At 36.4% G+C, this 20,657-nt stretch overlaps 1 protein-coding gene and 1 long non-coding RNA gene across 2 annotated transcripts in view; both read left to right on the top strand.

Moving 5' to 3' along the window:
- LOC129392543 (uncharacterized) overlaps positions 1-20,657 on the top strand; it is a 362,878-nt gene that overhangs the window by 208,400 nt on the left and 133,821 nt on the right. The gene's annotated exons all lie outside the window — the stretch shown is intronic.
- The window catches only part of FSCB (fibrous sheath CABYR binding protein), a 2,131-nt gene continuing 1,600 nt past the window's right edge, over positions 20,127-20,657 (top strand). Inside the window, 1 exon segment of the mRNA XM_024133827.1 lies at positions 20,127-20,564. Coding sequence (XP_023989595.1) covers positions 20,127-20,564 — 438 coding nt within the window.

Genomic DNA, 20,657 nt, shown 5'->3' with positions numbered 1-20,657 from the left:
ATATTTTCTGTTTCTTTCTGGTTCATTCTTGGAATGTTGTACTTTTCTAAGAATTTGTCCATTTCTTCCACGTTGTCCATTTTATTGGCATATAGTTGCTTGTAGTAGTCTTTCATGATCCTTTGGATTTCTGCAGTGTCAGTTGTTACTTCTCTTTTTTTATTTCTAATTCTGTTGATTTGAGTTTTCTCTCTTTTTTTCTTGATGAGTCTGGCTAATGGTTTATCAATTTTGTTATCTTCTCAAAGAGACAGCTTTTAGTTTTATTGATCTTTGCTATCGTTTCCTTCATTTCTTTTTCATTTATTTCTGATCTGATCTTTATGATTTCTTTCCTTCTGCTAACTTTGGGGGGTTTTTTTGGTTCTTCTTTCTCTAATTGCTTTAGGTTTAAGGTTAGGTGGTTTATTTAAAATTTTTCTTGTTTCTTGAGTTAGGATTTTATTGCTTTAAACTTCCCTCTCAGAACTGCTTTTGCTGCATCCCATAGGTTTTTGGATCATCATGTTTTTATTGTTATTTGTTTCTAAGTGTTTTTTGGTTTCCTCTTTGATTTCTTCAGTGATCTCTTGGTTATTTAGTAGTGTGTTGTTTAGCCTCCATGTGTATGAATTTTTTACAATTTTTTTTCCCTGTAATTCATATCTTGTCTCATAACATTGTGGTCAGAAAAGATACTTGATATGACTTCAATTTTCTTAAATTTACTGAGCCTTGATTTGTGACCCAAGGTATGATCTATCCTGGAGAATGTTCCATGTGGACTTGAGAAGATAGTGTATTCTGTTGTTTTTGAATGGAATATCCTATAAATATCAATTAAGTCCATCTTCTTTAATGTATCATTTAAAGCTTGTGTTTCCTTTTTTATTTTCATTTTGGATGATCTGTCCATTGGTGTAAGTGGGGTGTTAAAGTCCCCTACTATTTTTGTGTTACTGTCGATTTCTCCTTTTATGGCTGTTAGCATTTGCCTTATGTATTGAAGCGCTCCTATGTTTGGTGCATAAGTATTTACAATTGTTATATCTTCTTCTTGGATTGATCCCTTGATCATTATCTATTGTCCTTCTTTGTCTCTTGTAATAGTCTTTATTTTAAAGTCTATCTTGTCTGATATGAGAATTGCTACTCCAGCTTTCTTTTGATTTCCATTTGCATGTAATATCTTTTTCCATCCTCTCACTTTCAGTCTGTATGTGTCCCTACGTCTGAAATGGGTCTCTTGTAGACAGCATATATATGGGTCTTTTTTTTGTATCCTTTCAGCCAGTCTATGTCTTTTGGTTGGAGCTTTTAATCCATTTACTTTTAAGGTAATTATCGATATGTATTTTCCTATTTACCATTTTCTTAATTGTTTGGGTTTATTATTGTAGATCCTTTTCTTCTCTTGTGTTTCCTGCCTAGAGAAGTTCCTTTAGCATTTGTTGTAAAGCTGGTTTGGTGGTGCTGAATTCTCTTAGATTTTGCTTGTCTGTAAATGTTTTAATTTCTCCGTCAAATCTGAATGAGATCCTTATTGGGTAGAGTAATCTTGGTTGTAGGTTTTTCCCTTTCATAACTTTAAATATGACCTACCACTGCCTCTGGTTTGCAGAGTTTCTGCCGATAGATCAGCTGTTAACCTATGGGGATTCCCTTGTATGTTTTTTGTTGCTTTTCCTTTGCTGCTTTTAATATTTTTTCTTTGAATTTAATTTTTGATAGTTTGATTAATATGTGTCTTGGTGTGTTTCTCCTTGGATTTATCTTGTATGGGACTCTCTGCACTTCCTGTACTTGATTGACTATTTCCTTTCCCATATTAGGGAAGTTTTTGACTATAATTTTTTCAAATATTTTCTCAAGACCCTTTGTTTTTCTCTTCTTCTTCTGGGATCCCTATAATTCAAATGTTGGTGTATTTAATGTTGTCCCAGAGGTCTCTTCGACCATCCTCAATTCTTTTCATTCTTTTGTCATTATTGTGTTCTGTGGCCATTATTTCCACTATTCTATCTTTGAGGTCACTTATCCATTCTTCTTCCTCAGTTATTCTGCTATTGATTCCTTGTAGAGTATTTTTAATTGCATTTATTTTGTTGTTCACCAGTGTTTGTTTACTCTTTCGTTCTTCTAGGTCCTCGTTAATTGTTTCTTCTATTTTTCGCATTCTATTTCCAAGATTTTGGATCATCTTTGCTATCATTTCTCTGAATTCTTTTTCAAAGTTTTTGACTATAATTTTTTCAAATATTTTCTCAAGACCCTTTGTTTTTCTCTTCTTCTTCTGGGATCCCTATAATTCAAATGTTGGTGTATTTAATGTTGTCCCAGAGGTCTCTTCGACCATCCTCAATTCTTTTCATTCTTTTGTCATTATTGTGTTCTGTGGCCATTATTTCCACTATTCTATCTTTGAGGTCACTTATCCATTCTTCTTCCTCAGTTATTCTGCTATTGATTCCTTGTAGAGTATTTTTAATTGCATTTATTTTGTTGTTCACCAGTGTTTGTTTACTCTTTCGTTCTTCTAGGTCCTCGTTAATTGTTTCTTCTATTTTTCGCATTCTATTTCCAAGATTTTGGATCATCTTTGCTATCATTTCTCTGAATTCTTTTTCAGGTACACTGCCTATTTCCTCTTCATTTGTTTGGTCTGGTGGATTTTTACCTTGCACCTTCATCTGTTGTGTATTTCTCTTCTCATTTTGTTTAACTTTCTGTGCTTGGTGTCTCCTTTTCACATGCTGCTCATTCCTAGTTCCTTTTACTTCTGGTGTCTGCCCCCAGTTGTTGAGGTTTGTTCGATGGCTGGTGTACGCTTCCTGGTGCGGGAGAGTGTTGCCTGTGTTCTGGTGGATGGGGCTGGATCTTCCCCCTGTGGTGGGCAGGCCACGTCTGTTGGTGTGTTTTGGGGTGTCTGTGAACTTAGTATGAGTTTAGGCAGCCTGTCTGTGAATGGGTGGAGTTGTGCTCCTATCTTGCTAGTTGTTTGGCATGGGGTGTCCTGCTCTTGAGCTTGCTGGCCGTTGGGTGGAGCTGGGTCTTAGCGTTGAGACGGAGATCTTTGGGAGCGCTTTCGCTGATTACTATTTCAAGGGGCTTTTAGGTCTTTGGTCATCCAGTGTCCTGGATTTGGCTCTCACATCTTGGAGGCTCAGCCCAACTCCCGGATCGAGCACCAAGACCCTGCCAGCCACTTGGCATGGAAGAAAAGGAAGAAAAAAAATTGAAGAGACAGAACCCCAAGACAAATGGTAAAAGAAAAAGAGCAAAACTCAACAGATGAAATCACACAAAGAAACACACACACAGTCACATAAAGAGAGAAAAAAAAGGAAGAGTGCAACCAAACCAGTAAGCAAACCCTCAAATGAAAACAAACACAAAAAGTAAACTAAGATAAACATAAAACCCAAGCCAAATCAAATGCAGAAAGGAAACCCCAAGTCCACATTGCCCCTAAAGTCCACCGTCTGAATTTTGGGAACACTCATTTTCTATTCAGGCATTCCACAGATGCAGGGTTTACCAAGCCAATTGCGGGGATTTAATCTGCTGCTTCTGAGGCTCCGCAGAGAGATTTCCCTTTCTCTTATTTGTTCACACAGCTTCTGGGGTTCAGCTTTGGTTTTTGCCCCACCTCTGCATTTAGGCTGCCCTCAGGCATCTTTTCTCTGCCCAGACAGGAGGGGGTTAAAGCAACTGCTGATTAGGGCTCTCTTGCTCTCTCAGGCCAGGGAGAGGGAAGGGTATGGTAGTCATAGTTGGGAAGTGGGGAATGTCTGCGGTGGCAGAGGCCATCGTGAAGTTGCAACAGCCTGAGGCATGCATGTGTTCTCCCGGGGAAGTTGGCCCTGGATCACAGGACCCGGGCAGTGGCGTGCTGTACAGGCTCCCAGGAGGGTGTGGGTAGTGACCTGCGCTTGCACACAGGATGCTTGGTGGCAACGGCGGCAGCGGTAGCAGTCCATGCCCACCTCTGGGATCTGAGATGATAGTCACAGCTTGTGCCTGTCTCTGTAGCTCGCTTAGGCGGTGCTCTGCCATCTGTGGGTACATGGAGCAGGAAGCCCCTCTGCTCGCACACCCTGAAACAATGGTCTCTTGCCTCTTCAGCAGGTCCAGTCTTTTTCCTGAACTCCCTCCTGACTAGCTGTGATGCACTAGCCCCCTTCAGGCTGTGTTCATGCAGCCGACCCCTGTCCTCTCCCTGGGGTCTGACCTCCGAAGCCAGAGCCTCAGCTCCCAGCCCCCACCCATCCTGGTGAGTGAGCAGAGAAGTGTCTCAGGCTGGTGATTGCTGGTTGGCACCGATCCTCTGTGTGGGGATCTCTCCACTTTGCCCTCTGCCCCCCTGTTGTTGTGCTGTCCTCCTTGGCTCTGAAGCTTCCCCCCATGCCACCCCCCATCTCTTCCAGTGAAGGGGCTTCCTAGTGTGTGGAAACTTTTCCTCCTTCACAGCTCCCTTCCAGAGCCACAGGTCCCATCCTTTTTGCTTTGTCTATTTTTTCTTTTTTCTTTTGCCCTACCCAGGTTTATGGGGATTTGCTTGCCTTTTTCGAAGTCTGGGTCTTCTGCCAGTGTTCAGTAGGTGTTCTGTAGGAGTTGTTCTACATGTAGATGTATTTTTGATGTATTTGTGGGGAGGAAGGTGATCTCCACTTCTTACTCCTCTGCCATCTTGAAGGTCAACCAGTTAATACTTTTTAGATTAGATTGTCTCTGTTCCAATAACTGGTATGGTTTCTGTCTCCTGACTGTTTCCTGACCAATACAAAATTGGTACCAGGAGTAGGATCAGGAACTAGAACCTCAAAGCTGAGATTTAATGATTAGCCTGGTTGTACTTTAGCCTAAATGCAGTGCTGAGTTCTGTGCAAATTTGTAATGGGATGTTAGTAATCCATGGTGTGCAGTGGTATCAGGATTAATTAAATTTTCTTCTGCTGTTGATAGTGTTGAATGACTAATATTCAAGTGCATTGGTAGGTCCTGACCAATATGACAGTAATGATGACTACAAGTATGTGGCAAGCGATGGCTTCCTTTGAATGCACAGGTATACTCCCAGAAGAAATTCAAGCTCAGATCTTTAAACTCTCAGCTGAAGTCATTATCTGAGAACCAGAGATCTTCTTAAGAGAATCTTTTATTTCTTATAGCTCACTGAAAATCAGGCATAAAATTTAATTGTGCCAATTGCAGAAATACAACATAAGTTACAATATTGCCATGTCTCTTATATGAAAGGGAATTTATTGGGAAGGAGTGTAACCTGGAATCTTGGAGTGAGAACATCTGAGTGGATTTATACTGAATATGAAGTATTAGTGGATATTTCCATGAAAACCAATAAAAATCAGGAAGAAAAAAAATCATACTTTAAATAATTAATAGTGAAAGTACAGTATACTTCAATGTTCTTTAGGAGAGAGACTCATGTCAGTCCAAATGTCACATTTTCTCTGCCCAATGAGTCACTGTAAATGAGAATGTTTGAGTATGTCAACACTGAAAAATGGTGTCAGTGGGCTGTACCAGTAGGAACCATTACTGAAAGCTCTGTTGTCATTCATGGAGTCTGATGTGCTGTAGTAGCCAGTCTGCTTGTCATCAGCAGCTGTCGAATGCCTCCCTGCTTCATTGCTCACAACTACATGTGCAAAACTCTTAGTCTTGCTCCTGCTTTTAGTCACTGTCCTTCTGTTTTATACCATATTCTCGTTCATTCTGAGTTGGAAGGATGACAGTCTGAACCAGCTGCTTCATGTCTTGATGTAGACTAATACCCTAGTGATGGAATTTTCTTTTGAAATAAATACATGATGGGGAGTTGAAATGTTGAGTTTATGGTAATATCCACCCATGAGAGAAGAATTATAGTGTAGTAATCGATCAGTAGTCTTTGGAATCAGAATAGTTTTGAATCTTGATTCAGGCACCCACTAGCTAGGTAACTTTGGGCAAGTTACCTAAACTAAAACTCAGTTCCTCCATCCATAAAATAGCAGCAATAATAATCAATTCATAGAATTTTGTGAGGGTTAAATGAAATAATGGAACACTCAGTATATTAGTTTCTTACTGATACTCTAACAAAGTACCACAAACTTAGTGCCTTACACAACACAACTTTATTCTTTTACAGTCCTGAAGATCAGAGGTCTGAAATGGGTATTACTAGGCTAAAATTAAGGTGTCAGCAGGGCTGTGTTGATTCTGGAGGCTCTAGCAGAGAATCCATTTCCCTGCATTTTCTAGTTTCTTGAGGCCACCTACATTCTTTGGCTGATAGCTCCTTCTTCCACTTTGAAGGTCAGCAGCATAGCATCTTCAGATCTCTTTCTTGTCTGCCTCACTTTTTCACTTTAAAAGGAGCCTTGTAATTATATTTGGCCCACCCAAATAATCTAAGATATTCTCCATCTCAAGGTCAGATGATTAAAAAACTTAATTCCATCTGCAACCTTAATTCTCTTTTGCCAGGTAAGCTAACATATTCACAGGTCTGGATATTAGGATGTAGATATCATTGGGAGGTGATTCTTCTTCTTACCTCACTCAATAAATATTATTAAACAACTAATGCACATGAAGTACTTAGCACAGTGCCTGGCACATGGTAGGTCATTAATAGAGATATTATTCTTCAGGACCATCCAAAGTTCTTCAAACACTTTAGATTAAAAAAAAAAACAACCACAAGCAATCTGGGGGAACTTAAGCAAATGGTGACTTTGTCGGAGGAGGAAAGGGTTAGTCACCTACTGACTCTCACTGTTGTCCATCTTGTCCTCTCTCCCTCTCCAAGCTTTATCAAAATCATATAACACGAGAGAGCCCCATATCTTTGAAACTTCTTTTTTCAATCATAAAGTATGTTGGCATTCTTTAAAGTTCTACCAGGTGTTCTGATGTCACTAATATCTATCTGGTTGAATATAAAAGTTAAACATTTATTTCATGACCATTCAGAAAAATTGTCAGTATTATTAATCATGCAACTTAATATTGTTGAGGATATTTGCTTAAACTGAGAAATTGCTCTCTGACAAAAATGTCATCGGTCTAGAAATTATTATTTCCCTAGTATCTATTCTTTTTACTGTTATATGTTAGAAACTTACATTTTGGTTCAATATTTTTAATGATACATAAAAACACAGATTATTAGAGGCTTCAGTGTGTTAGTGTATTTTTGGATAATGTTCTATGATGAGATTAAAACTTTACAAAATTGTGAAAGAAGTAGTTTATTTTCAATATCATCCATCTGCTTTTACCTTGTGTCACCTATTTCCCCCCTTTTAAAGATATCTAAGGCCTACATGTTTTCTTCCTTCTTTCTACTACCAAGGTCTGTTCTGAAAAAAAAAAGAAAAACCACCAAAAATCTCATTTATAAGTTTATTGTAAAGTTAAATCAATGTTTTTCTTCTCTGAAGGATATTTGCCTGTTAGATTGAATTTTTTGTTATGAAATGGTTTTGCCTCTTTTTAAAGAAACTTTCAGAAGCAGGGTTAGGGAAGGCATTTGTGTTTGCAAGCACATGAATATGTAGAATTAAACCACCATACAGGTATGTATACATTTTCTGACTTAACCTGAATCCAATCCCATTTTTAGAAATTTCTTTTTTAGCTTTGATGCAACATCAGTATCCAGTTTGTATCAATATACTTGATTTCAGTTAATGCCTACTTGAAATCTCTGCTACAGGTTGAGCCTGTTTTGGTTTGATATCTCTTAATTGACTTGGCAGTCACTTTAAAGCTACCATTGAAAAGAATTGTTTTACATGGCTCTTTTAAAACAATAGAACACAAAACAGAAAGGCAGTGGTATAGCTGCTTGTTTGCATGATTGAAACAGAAAACATATTTAGAATTGAGATGATGGTTTCCAGTTTTTCTAAATGCATCATCAAAATTTTTTCTTGGGCTCTATGGGCTTCATGCTTAGTTGAAGCTATCTAGCCATACACTGAATGTGCTGTAGCATAATGTCATGTCGAAATCCAGGGGAGGAGGGAATCCCATTTCCTCAGCCTACCTTTTATTGCTGTCAGTGGTTTCCAGTGTGACGCTTCATGCCAAGTAGTTAGAAACAATGTTATCATCAGAGAACAGTGCGTGGGTTTTAATGCCTTGTAATGCTAGAGCTGACAAGTCATACTTTTGGAATGAATCTCCAGAGTCATGTGCTATGCTCCATTTGTGTACACAGTAGCCTCTGTTTTGTCCACAGAGACCTTTCAACAAGAGCTGAGCATGTCCAACACAAGGAGTTATGTTCTTCAGCTGAGTTAGAACTTTAGTTCTTTATAAATTCAACCCTTTAAACAAAGGATTATTTCAAGTGTCTTCATTTTATCAGGATATATTTTTTCTCAGCTGTTCTAATGCTACTTTTGTTATGTGTTTATTAGGTTGTATACTTTCAGGGACAGCCACTGTGGGGATTTTTTTTAACCTACTTGACACCGTTGGGCTATTTGAAGCAAGCAAGTTCTGGAAGTTAGTTGGGAGTTGCTTTTCCTATGGGCAAAATAGTCAAGGAGCACTTGAGTTCTGAGAGTCAGATATAGTTTGGAGAAAAGACAGCCACACCTCAGATCTTACCACCCTTTTGCAAAGACTCTGGTCTGAGCTGGGCCTCTATCACTTTCTCTTCAAGTGAAGGTTTTGTAGGGCACAGAGACAAGCAGATGGGTTTATTCTGGACAGGGCAGCAGATATTTCACAAGTAGAATTTAGTTCACACTCTTTTTCTAGAAACTTCTGGTGGGTATATTTATGGAAATGATCTGCAGTAATCCAAGATCTAAAGTCAGAATGGATAGAAGGGATACTTATATCCTTTTAAAGTTCTTTCTCAGCAAGTTCATAATTTGTCCCTGGAAGATATTTCTAAGCATATTTTTCTTGGCATATTTAAAAACTCTGGTCTTCTTTTTCTAATAAAGAATTTTTAATAACCTTTCAAATAGCTGAATTTGCATTTTTAATAGTTTCTGCTTGAGCATTTCTGCCTCTGTATAATTAGAATATTTCAAAGTAGAACTTATGTGTACTTTTTTGTATTTCTGTGAAAATGATGCTCTATTTTAACTATATAATGTTAAATAAACATTTTAAAAAGTAGTGATAGACTAAATAGAAATTTCTATTCAAACTGCTATACATGGAACAATTAATTCTTTAAACAGGCTCATATATCATTTTTCTAAGGAGTGAGTGAAGTTAGGAGGAGCCCGATAAGTTACCCACACAGGTATGAAAATTTTCACTAATAGGATTTGACTAACTCTTACATGCTCTAGATCTGGAGAGGTGATATTTTAGATTTAGAGGTGATCTGGAGAGGTAACTTAATGTTTTATTATATTTCATTTTGTAATATTTTTTATATATGTTGGGTTTAATTCCCTTAAGTTCTGTTTGTAGTTAATTGTCTCAGGAGAAGAGTGAAAGAGAGCAAATGTTAAGTCTGGATAGGAATTGTAAATCTTTAGATTAAAAAAAGGAATACTAAGACCTTATATTGACCAGTAATTGCTGGCTACAAGAATGTTATAGTCTTTTGTGTTAGAAAAAAGTTTTTCACTAAACAGAAAAAAATATTTTTAATTTTTAAAATTAAATAATTTAATTGCTATTACATTTCTATTCTGATGTAGTACCTTCTGGGGTTGGACCAAGGAGCAGAACACATTTCTAGTGAAAAAATTACTGTGTAACAAGTTGAGCCCTGCTTGGTCAAGGGTGGGACTACTGGGTGTGTGTCCTACATTTTCCACACAACTCAGATCTTTTGTAAAAGACATTAACATGTGGCCCAGTAGCAACTATATCATGGCTGCAAAGGAATTACTAGTCTCCTCACCATTGCTAAGTTGTATCCATCCCAAAGGAGAATTCCTGGATCGCTGTAGTAGGACTAGGGAAGGGAATAAGGGAGATGACTTTCATCGCTAAAACCCTTCCCTCTGACCCACATAATGTAACCTATTTATTAAGAGCTTGTTTGTTAATATAAGCAATACTTAATTCGATTTTCCTGTGTGAGTGGACTAAAAAGAACTGGCATTAACTGCTTTCACAACTCCTTTATTTCTTTAGCTAAACTTGGGTATGATCTAAAACAAATTACCATTTATCAGAAATATTTAGAGAAAGCAGTGTTTTGGTAACTATACATTCTTATTATTCAGGATTTATAATTTAAACATTTAAACCACATACCACATAAGGATTTCAAAGTTTATGATATAATAACATCCTCAGATCCCTAAATTTATATGATATATGTATCATTCTTCACAGGAAAATACAAAATTTAGGTAATTTCAGTAGAGTTTAATAAGGGGACTAATTATAAAAGTCTGGGCAGAGTATAAGGGAAAAAATGAAGGATAGGGAAATCATGAAATAGTAACATTTCTATCCCTAAGGTGAATGGGGCAGGGGAAAATTTAGTGAAGAGACAGACAGTGAGGAAGAGAGGAGAGAGAGGGGGAGAGAGAGAGAGCAAGAGAGACAGAGACAGAGAGACAGAGGGAAAGAAAGAGAGGCTGGGAGAGAGCTATATGAAGAGAGTTATATGCAAAGGATCTTATAGGATCTGTGACCTTAGGCAGAGAGACTCAGTCATCTCCAAGCAACTCTTCAGTGAAGGAGACCCACCCTCTCACCACCTGTTCCTATCTTTTCCATTTTCTCATTCCTTTGCTCCCACTATGCTTGTTCATTGAGCTTCCATCCCTAGTCCCTTTTATTTTTTCCTTACACCTCAGTTTATACCTGTCTTAACTTCCTATCATATCTGGCCTTAGGTTGTAGTTAACCCCTTTGATCCTTTTCACTCTTTGCTCCACTACCCTAGCAAACCCAAAAAACTTGCATCAATCAAACTCCTACTCTTCTGTGAATTTGTGCATAGGTTGCTGAACACAGTTGAAAAAAATTTAAAATATCTTGGCTATTGTGAATAATGCTGAAATGAACATGGGAATGTAGATATCTCTTCAAGGTAGTGATTTCATTTCCTTTGGATATATCCAGAAGTGAGATTACTGGATCATATGGTAATTCTATTTTTAATTTCTTGAGGAACCTCAATATTATCTTCATAATGGCTGTATCAGTTTACAATCCCACCAACAGTGTGAAAGAGTTCCCTTTTCTCCATATCCTCTCTAACATTTGCTATCTCTTGTCTTTTTGAGAATAGACATCCTATCAGGTATAAGGTAACATCTCACTGTGCTTTTTATTTGCATTTCGCTGATGATAAGTGGTTTTTTAAAAAATTGAAGTGTAGTTGATTTACAATGTTGTATTAGTTACAGGTGTATGGCAAAGTGATTCAGTTATACATATATATATATATATATACACATATGTATATTTATATTCTTTTTAAGCTTCTTTTCCCTTATGGATTATTACAAAATATTGAGCATAGTTCCCTGTGTTGTACAGTAGGTCCTTGTTGGTTGTCTATTTTATATATAGTAGTGTGTATATGTTAATCCCACATTTATCCCTCTCCCTTTCCCCTTTGGTAAACATAAGTTTGTTTTCTATGTCTGTGGGTCTATTTCTGTTTTGTAAGTTCACTTGTATAAATTTTTTTTAGATTCCACATGTAAGTGATATCATATGGTATTTGTCTTTCTCTGTATGACTTACTTCACTTAGTATGATAATTTCTAGTCCATCCATGTTGCTGCAAATGGCATTATTTCATTTTTTTATGGATGAGTAATATCCCATTGTGTATATATATATATATATATAATGGAATATATATATATATATACACATATATATACACACATATACACACTGCATCTTCTTTATCCATCCATCTGTTGATGGACATTTAGGTTGCCTCCATGTTTTGGCTATTGTAAACACTGAAGTGCAGGTATCTTTTTGAATTATGGTTTTCTCTGGATATATGCCTAGGTGTGGGATTGTAGGATCCTATGGTAGCTCTATTTTTAGTTTTTTAAGGAACCTCTATACTGTTCTCCATAGTGGCTATATCAATTTACATTCCCACCAACAGTGTAGGAGGGTTCCTTTTTGTCCACACCCTCTCCAGCATTTATTATTTGTAGACTTTTTGATGATGGCCATTCTGACTGGGGTGTGAGGTGATACCTCATTGTAGTTTTGATTTGCATTTCTCTATAATTAGTGACACTGGGCATCTTCTCATGTGCCTTTTCCATCTCTATGTCTTCTTTGGAGAAATGTCTGTTTAGAGCTTCTGCCCATTTTCTGATTGGGTTGTTTGTTTTCTTGATACTGAGCTGCACGAGCTGTTTGTATATTTTGGAGATTAAGCCCTTGTTGATCTTATCATTTGCAAATATTTTCTCCCATTTTGTAAGTTGTCTCTTCACTTTGTTTATGGTTTCCTTTGCTGTGCAAAAGCTTTTAAGTTTAATTAGGGCCCATTTGTTTATTTTTGTTTTCATTTCCATTACTCTAGGAGACGGATCCAAAAAGATACTGCTTACCTGTTGACCATTTGTATGTTCTGTCTGGAAAAATGTTATTCAGGTCCTTTGCTCTCATTTAATTGGGTTATTTTTTGTTTGATTGTTTTTTGTTTTTTTGCTTCTAAGTTGTATGAGTTCTTTACATAATTTTAATATTAATCCCTGATTCAATAAACTGTTTGCATATATTTTTCGCCATTCCATAGGTCACCTTTTCATTTTATTGATGGCTTCTTTTGTTGTGTAGAAACTTTTTAATTTGATGTAGCTCCACCTGTTTATTTTTGCATTTTTTGCTTTTGCTTTTGGTGTCAAATCCAAAAAACTCATTGCCAAACCAATGTCAAGGATCTTGATCTCCATGTTTTCTTCTAGGAGTTTCATGGTTTCAGGTCTTATGTTCATCTTTAATCTATTTTGAGTTAATTTTTGTGAGTGTAATTTTGGAAGATAGGGGTCCAATTTTTTTTTTTTTGCATGCGAATATTTAGTTTTTCCAACACCACTTATTAAAGAGACTACCCTTTCCCCAATGTGTATTCCTGGTGCCTTGTCAAAAATTAACTGATTGGGCTTCCCTGGTGGCGCAGTGGTTGGGAGTCTGCCTGCTGATGCGGGGGGCGCGGGTTTGTGCCCCGGTTTGGGGGGATCCCGCGTGCCGTGGAGCGGCTGGGCCCGTGGGCCGTGGCCGCTGAGCCTGCGCGTCCAGAGCCTGTGCTCCACGGTGGGAGGGGCCGCAGCGGTGAGAGGCCCGCGTACCACAAAAAAAAAAAAAAAAAATTAACGGATCATATATCTTTAGGCTTATTTCTGGGCTCTCTATTCTGCTCCATTGATCTATTTATCTTTAAGTCAGTCCCACAGTGTTTGATTACTATGGCTTTTTAGTATAGATTGAAATCATGAAGTTTGACACCTCCACCTCTGTTCTTTCTTAAGAGTGCTTTGGCTATTTCGGGTCTTTTGTGGTTCCAAATGAATTTTAGGATTGTTTTTTGTATTTCCATGAAAAATGCCTTTGGAATTTTTATAAGGATTGCATTGAAGCTATAGATGGCCTTGCGTAGTATAAACATTTTAACAATATTAATTCTTCTAGCCTGTGAACATGGAATGTCTTTCCATTTATTTGTGTCTTCTTAAGTTTCTTTCATCAACTCCTTATAGTTTTCAGTGTACAGATCTTTCACCTTTCAGTTAAATTTATTCCTAAGTATATTATTGTTGATGCAATTATAAAAAGGGATTATCTTCTTAATTTCACTTTCTAATAGTTATTGTATAAGAATGTAACTGATTTTTGTATGTTGATTTTTCTTCATTCTGAAACTTTCTTGAATTTTTTTTTTTTTTTTTTTGTGGTACGCGGGCCTCTCACTATTGTGTCCTCTCCTGTTGTGGAGCACAGGCTCCGGATGCATAGGCTCAGAGGCCATGGCTCATGGGCCTAGCCGCTTTGCGGCATGTGGGATCTTCCCGGACCGGGGCACAAACCCGTGTCCCCTGCATCAGCAGGCGGACTGTCAACCACTGCGCCACCAGGGAAGTCCTCCCTGAATTTTAAAATTAGTTTTAACAGGGTTTTATTGGTGGCATCTTTAGGGTTTTATATATAAAATATGTCATCTGCAAACAGAGACAGTTTTATTTCCTCTTTTCCAATTTGAATGCTGTTTATTTCTTTTTCTTGTTTAATTGCTTTGGCTAGTACTTCCAGTACTATGTTGAATAGAAGTGGTGAGAGTTAGCATCCTTGTCTTTTTCCTGATATTAGAACAACAACTTTAGCTTTTTACTGTTGAGTGTATTATTAGCTTCATATATGGCCTTTATAATGTTGAGGTATTTTTCATCTATACCTAATTTGTTGAGTGCTTTTATCATGGAAATATGTTTTGTTAAATTTTGTTGTTGTTGTTTTTAAATGCTTTTCTGCATCTTTATCCTTCATTTTGTTAGTGTGCTGTATCACATTTCTTGATTTGCATGTGTTGAACCATCCTTGCATTCCAGAGATGTATGCCATTTGATCATGGTGTATTATCCTTTTCACATGCTGTTGAATTCAGTTTGCTAATATTTTGTTAAGAATTTTTGCTTGTATGTTCATCAGGGATATTGGCCTGTAATTTTCATTTCCTATAGGGGCCTTGACAAGCTTTGGTGATAGGGTTATACTGGCCTCATAAAAATAAACTTGGAATTGTTCTGTCTTAAATTTTTTGGAAGACTTTAGGAGAATTGATATTAATTCCCCTTTAAATGTTTGATAGAATTCACCAGTGAAGCCATCTAGTTCTATGCTTTTCTCTGTTTGGAGGTTTTTAATTACTGATTCAATCTCCTTATCTGTTCAGATTTTCTATTTCTTCATGATTCAGTCCTGGTAGGTTTTATTTTTCTAGTAATCTAGTTATTTCTTCTAAGTTATCCAATTTGTTGGTGTAAAATTATTTATAGTAGTCTTTTATGATCCTTAGTATTTCTATGTATAAGTTGTAATGTCTTCTCTTTTATTTCAGATTTTATTTGAATCTTCTCTTTTTTCTCAGCCTAGCTAGAAGTTTGTCACTTTTGTTTATCTTAAAAAAACAATCATCTCTTAGTTTCATTAATTTTTTCTATTGTCTTTCTAGTCTTTATTTCTGCTCTGATCTTTCTTATTTTCTTTCCTCTGCTATCTTCGTATTTATTATTCTTTTACTAGTTGTTGAGGGGTAAAGTTAGGTTGTTTGAGATCTTCCTTTTTTGATGTAGGTGTTTATTGCTATATATTTCCCCCTTGGAACTGCTTTTGTTGCATCCAATAATTTTGGTATGTTGTATTTCCATTTTTATTTGTCTCAAGATATTCTTAATCTCCCTTTTGATTTCTTCTTTGACCCATAGGTTGTTCAGTAGCATGATATTTAACTTCCATATATTTGTGAATTTTGCTGTTATCTTCTTGTACTTGATTTCTAATTTCACACCATTGTGGTTAGAAAAGATGCTAGATATCATTTCAATTTTCATAAATTTTTAAAGACTAGTTTTGTTAGATAACATATGATCTCTCTTGGAGAATGCTCCAAGTATGCTTGAGGAGAATGTTTATTTTGCTGCTGTTGGAAGTAATGTTTATATATGTCTGTTAGGTTCATCTGTTCAAAAGTGTAATTCAACTCCAATGTTTTCTTATTAATTTTCTATGCGATTATCTACCCATTAATGAAAGTGATATAATCAAGTTCCCTACTATTATTGTATTGTTGTCTACTCATCCCTTCAAATCTCTTAATATTTGCTTTTTATATTTAGGTACTCTGATATTAGGTGCATAAGTATTTAAAATGATTATGTCCAAAATAACAATACTTCATAGAGTCTCTAAATCAGTGCACCATCAGGCTGCTATCTATTTCTTCAAGCACATCTCATAAATGATTTCCTTTGTTTGCTTTGCCTTTCCTCTTGCCACAGCAGATTTCTTATAGTTCCTAGAACATGACATTTCTTCATACTGTTACTCCTTTGGATACTTTCTCAATTAGATGCTATCTACTATAAACCCCTTCTGGTCCTATTACTCTAGGTAAAGTATATTCCCTCTTCACTAATTAAAATTATTTTCACAAATTTTTTACTTATTTATTTAGTTTCTCCCACTAGCCTGTGAGAGTCACAAAGACAGGAAACAATGTCTTTTTGTATTCTGTTGTTTCCCTAACATGTAGGAATTGTCCCTGGAATAGATAGGTGTTCAGTAAATATTTCTTGAGGGAATAAATATTTCCAAAAATTAAATTTCTTGGAAGCAGAATTGTTGGCACATGGTATGCATGTTTCAGGAACTTTTAATATTTACTTTCAAATTCTCCAGAATAAAGGTTGTATCAATTTAAACTCCTGTCAGTAATGTAGGATACCATCCATTTACTAATACTCTCATTTTTTTTCAAGGGAGGGGAGATTACCTTTAAAATAATCTTTGCTAATTTTACATTGATATTATTTTAATTTTAATTATAGAAGTAAAATGGATCTCTTTTATATATTTATTGGTCTGTTAGTTTTCCTCTATACGTTTTCTATCTATGTTCTTAAAATTTTTTCTATTGTGTTATTTTATTTTTATTTTTATTTATTTATTTATTTATTTCGGTATGCGGGCCTCTCCCTTTGTGGAGCACAGGCTCCAGACGCGCAGGCTCAGCAGCCATGGCTCACGGGCCCAGCCGCTCCACGGCATGTGGGATCTTCCCGGACCGGGGCATGAACCCATGTCCCCTGCATCGGCAGGCAGACTCTCAACCACTGTGCCACCAGGGAAGCCCTATTGTGTTATTTTTATATTGCTTTTCTAAAATCTTTTAGTGTTTTTAGTATAGCTCTTTGTCTGTGTGATATTTTACACTTATTTTTTCTTTATTTTTTACTGCAATTTAATTTTTAAACTTTATAATTCACAGAAATTTTAGTGTTTTATCACTTCTATTTCCCACCTTTCCACTGAAATTGCTCTTACTCAAATCACCAATGACCTTGTAGTTGTCATAGCCAATGGACACTTTTCAGACTTCATCTTATTTGATCTAGTCAGTTTAGAACAAAGCAATATAGGTCACAGTTTAGATATTTAGTCTACATTGATTTGAAATATCTCTGCTATCTCTAAATCATAGCTTTCAAAGTCATTATAATTATAAATGAAATTAAGTACCAGTCAGCAAATTTGTTTTTGGTAAAATTAAATGCAAGTTATCAGAGAGAGGCCTTTCAGCAAATCCCTCTGGTTTTATGATTGTAGAAATAGGTCAAACATTGTATGAAACTAAATGCCAAACCTGAGTCAGAAATAAAGAAACTAGTCCTAGAGATTGAGAGAGTCAGAACTACAGCATGTCAGGTGGGAGTAAAAAACATGGGGCTCTGAAATGTTGTATTGTTTTCCTCAGGCTGCCATAAGAAAGTACCACAAACTAGGTTAAAACAACAGAAATGTTTTCTAGTTCTAGAGGCTTAAAGCCCCCAGATCAAGGCATTAGCAGGGTTATACTCCCTCCAAAACCTCTAAAGGAGGATCCTTCATTGCCTCTTTCAGCTTCTGGTAGTCCTAGGTGTTCCTTGCTTTGTGGCAGCGTAACTCTAATCTCAGACTCCATCTTCATATGGCCATCTTCCCTATGTGTCTTTTTGTGTCCAAAGTTTCCTCTTTTTAGGATACCATCTTACCCTGATTACATTTACAAAGACCCTGTTTCCAAATAAGGTTACATTCAGAGGTACTGCAGGTTAGGACTTCAACATATCTTTTGGGGATACACAATTGATCCCACAACAGATGTGAACCAAGTAAAGGGGAGAGAGCTGAATCATGTGAGATTTCCTAAACAAAGGTTAAAACACCTAATCCAAAATTGATCAGATAGATTGAATAATGTAATTGTTGGTTAGATTAGTGGGACAAAAGGAGCATTTCTGGATCTTAAAAAATATGATGAGAAATTGCTTTATGAAGTCCCTCATAATTCTATTTGGGATATCAAGTAAATTTTTAATTGATTGATTATTTAGGAATGCTAATTTGCCTCTATGAATAAGCTAGTAGCAATAGGCTATTTACTTTGATAGTTTGGTGTGTAATTAAGAAAGATCAAGTTCTTATTTCTTGGAGGGGAAAACAAAAATAGCAAGAATTGGAAAATGAGCTTATGTCTATGGAAAAGTTGGCAAAATCTTATTTAAGTTAAATCAGCAAAATTAATCCAGTACATGCAATGTTATATTAACCCAATTAAGGCAATGTTGGTTTGACATTTATTTCTTCTTATGACTTGGCCCAAAATAGACTTTGAAGATACCACATAATAGACTTTGAAGATACCACATAATGCCAGAAACTTGATTGCAAAATACACATGCAATGTTTGACAGATACAGTTGAGAGGAACACCAGACCACAAAGTGGTTGATAAACAACCTAGGTTTCAAACTACAGCAGGTCTGTTGAAAACTTATGCCAATACTTTTGTAAAATGACAATTGTTTTACTTCACTTTATTAAGTCTTAGAAAGATAAAACATAGTGGAGCAGAATAGACAAAAATGAAAGCAGAGCAAGTGGAGATGTAGGACAAGCAGTATGGTTTCTAATCACATTCCTCCAATTACACCCAACAAATATTCACCTATCCCTGCACAGAGATAGAGGATGCTTTAGGGGCTGGGTCAAAGAATGTGGAAAGTGCTTATTTATTTGGCTAAGATTACCTAACTACGATTATGACTAATGCATGTCACACAAAGGGAATTATTCAATGACGTTTTTATATTTCATGGGGACAATAAAGCATAAAGACATTTAAAAATATTTCTAGGTTAATAAAGTCATAATAATTGTTTAGATACGTTTATTACATTGTCTCTTGTGACTACATTTTTTGAAGGCTATTTTCCTCTTTAACTGTCCTTAGACTAAAGGAATATGTTTTTGCACATCTTTTGACCAATCTCCATCTTTCTAGTAAAATTTTTGTGTGATGTATGTTAAAGTTTTTTTTATATTTTAAATCTATTATAATTCCATTTGCAGTCTGCTTAACTGGGATTCCTCTTTTTCAAAGCTTCAATTAAAAGTTTTCATCTTCACTGGGGAATTCATTCCCATGTGGTTGTTCAGCAGAGTATATAGTGACTGCATCAAAAAATGCATTTTATTTCACTTGACATATCTTTACACTCAATATTCTTTATTTGACAAACTTTGGGTGGAACTATTTTCTGAAATAGTTGAAAATTAAGATATCTCAAGTTGTTTGAGAAGGCAAACATGCCATATATATACACACATTGATAGTAGGCTCTTGTGGTTACTGAATACTAAGGACATAAGAAAGGAACTTACATGGGTATGGACCTCAGAACTCAAGTTTTTCAAACAATATTAACTTTCCATCAAATTATATAAACATATATTGATAGAACACTGCCACACATACGTTACCAGTTGTTTTCTCCAACAATTGAAAATAGGCTGCAGAATTCTGAATTCAGCATTATAACAGTCTTTGACAGTAGGATGAAATGGACAGAATTGAAAGTTCAAAAGCATCAACTCCAACTACAAGAAAGCAGCATTACTGGAGTTTACTTCATATTCCTCTGCTAGACAAATGCTTTTTTCAACTTGCTGTTTCAAACTGTAGATCTCTCACTTGTGGCCAGCATCCATGAGTGTTTACCGGGTTAAAAAGTTCTGGGTATACCATTGATGGAAACTTGTAGGGACAATTGGCAGTGATGTCATAGACCCGTAGGGAAACTTCTAGAAGTTATATTTAGTCATACCAGAGACTAAACAGGAAAGATGCTTACTAAGTGAGGTGGGATCAACAGGAGTGTAGTAGAGAATGCAATAATTTATGAATTACTTTTTTCTGAGGTAGCTCAACAGAACAACACTTAATGAGGAAGACAAAGGCTTAACTATCTGGTAAATTTGTCATTCTTGATGATTGATTACTTGAAGATTGATAAGTTTGAATTCTACCAGTCTTAGAAATGGAAGAAAGTGATGAATCTGATCACCCTATCTCAGCAGGGAGGCAAGAAATTTGAAAGAGAAGATGACCCAGCCAACCAATGGTAGATAAATCCCAGCAGACTGAAGTGACAGAGGAAAAGAAACACTTGTCTATACCACAATCATCTGGCCCCAAAGGTACCCTTAGTATTGGTAATATTCCTGGAAGCAGATTCAACTATGAATGTCATAGAGTATCTTCTCAACTTCAGCAAACTTGGACAAAGAGAAAGCGTGTACATGATATGACTGATAAATCTCTGCAGACAGAAACTACTGCAGAAGAGAAAAAAGAAGAAATCAAGTCAGTTTGTGAAACAGTGGTACCTGAAGAAAAGCCAGCTGCTATTGGAGAAGCAGCCCGTGAATTTCCAGAGAGTGTTCAGGAAGTAGAAATTCCACCAAGCAGACACTCACTTCAACTCAAAACAGACAGATCTCAGCAGACCAGTTGTACTGGAGACTGGACAATGATGAACATTCCTTAAAAAGAAAAAGTAGGGCTTCCCTGGTGGTGCAGTGTTTGGGAATCCGCCTGCCAATGCAGGGGACATGGATTCGAGCCCTGGTCCGGGAAGATCCCACATGCC

This window comes from Physeter macrocephalus, chromosome 11 (genome assembly GCF_002837175.3).
Source record: "Physeter macrocephalus isolate SW-GA chromosome 11, ASM283717v5, whole genome shotgun sequence".
Lineage (NCBI taxonomy): Eukaryota > Metazoa > Chordata > Mammalia > Artiodactyla > Physeteridae > Physeter > Physeter macrocephalus.
This window is presented reverse-complemented; position numbering and strand designations above follow the sequence as displayed.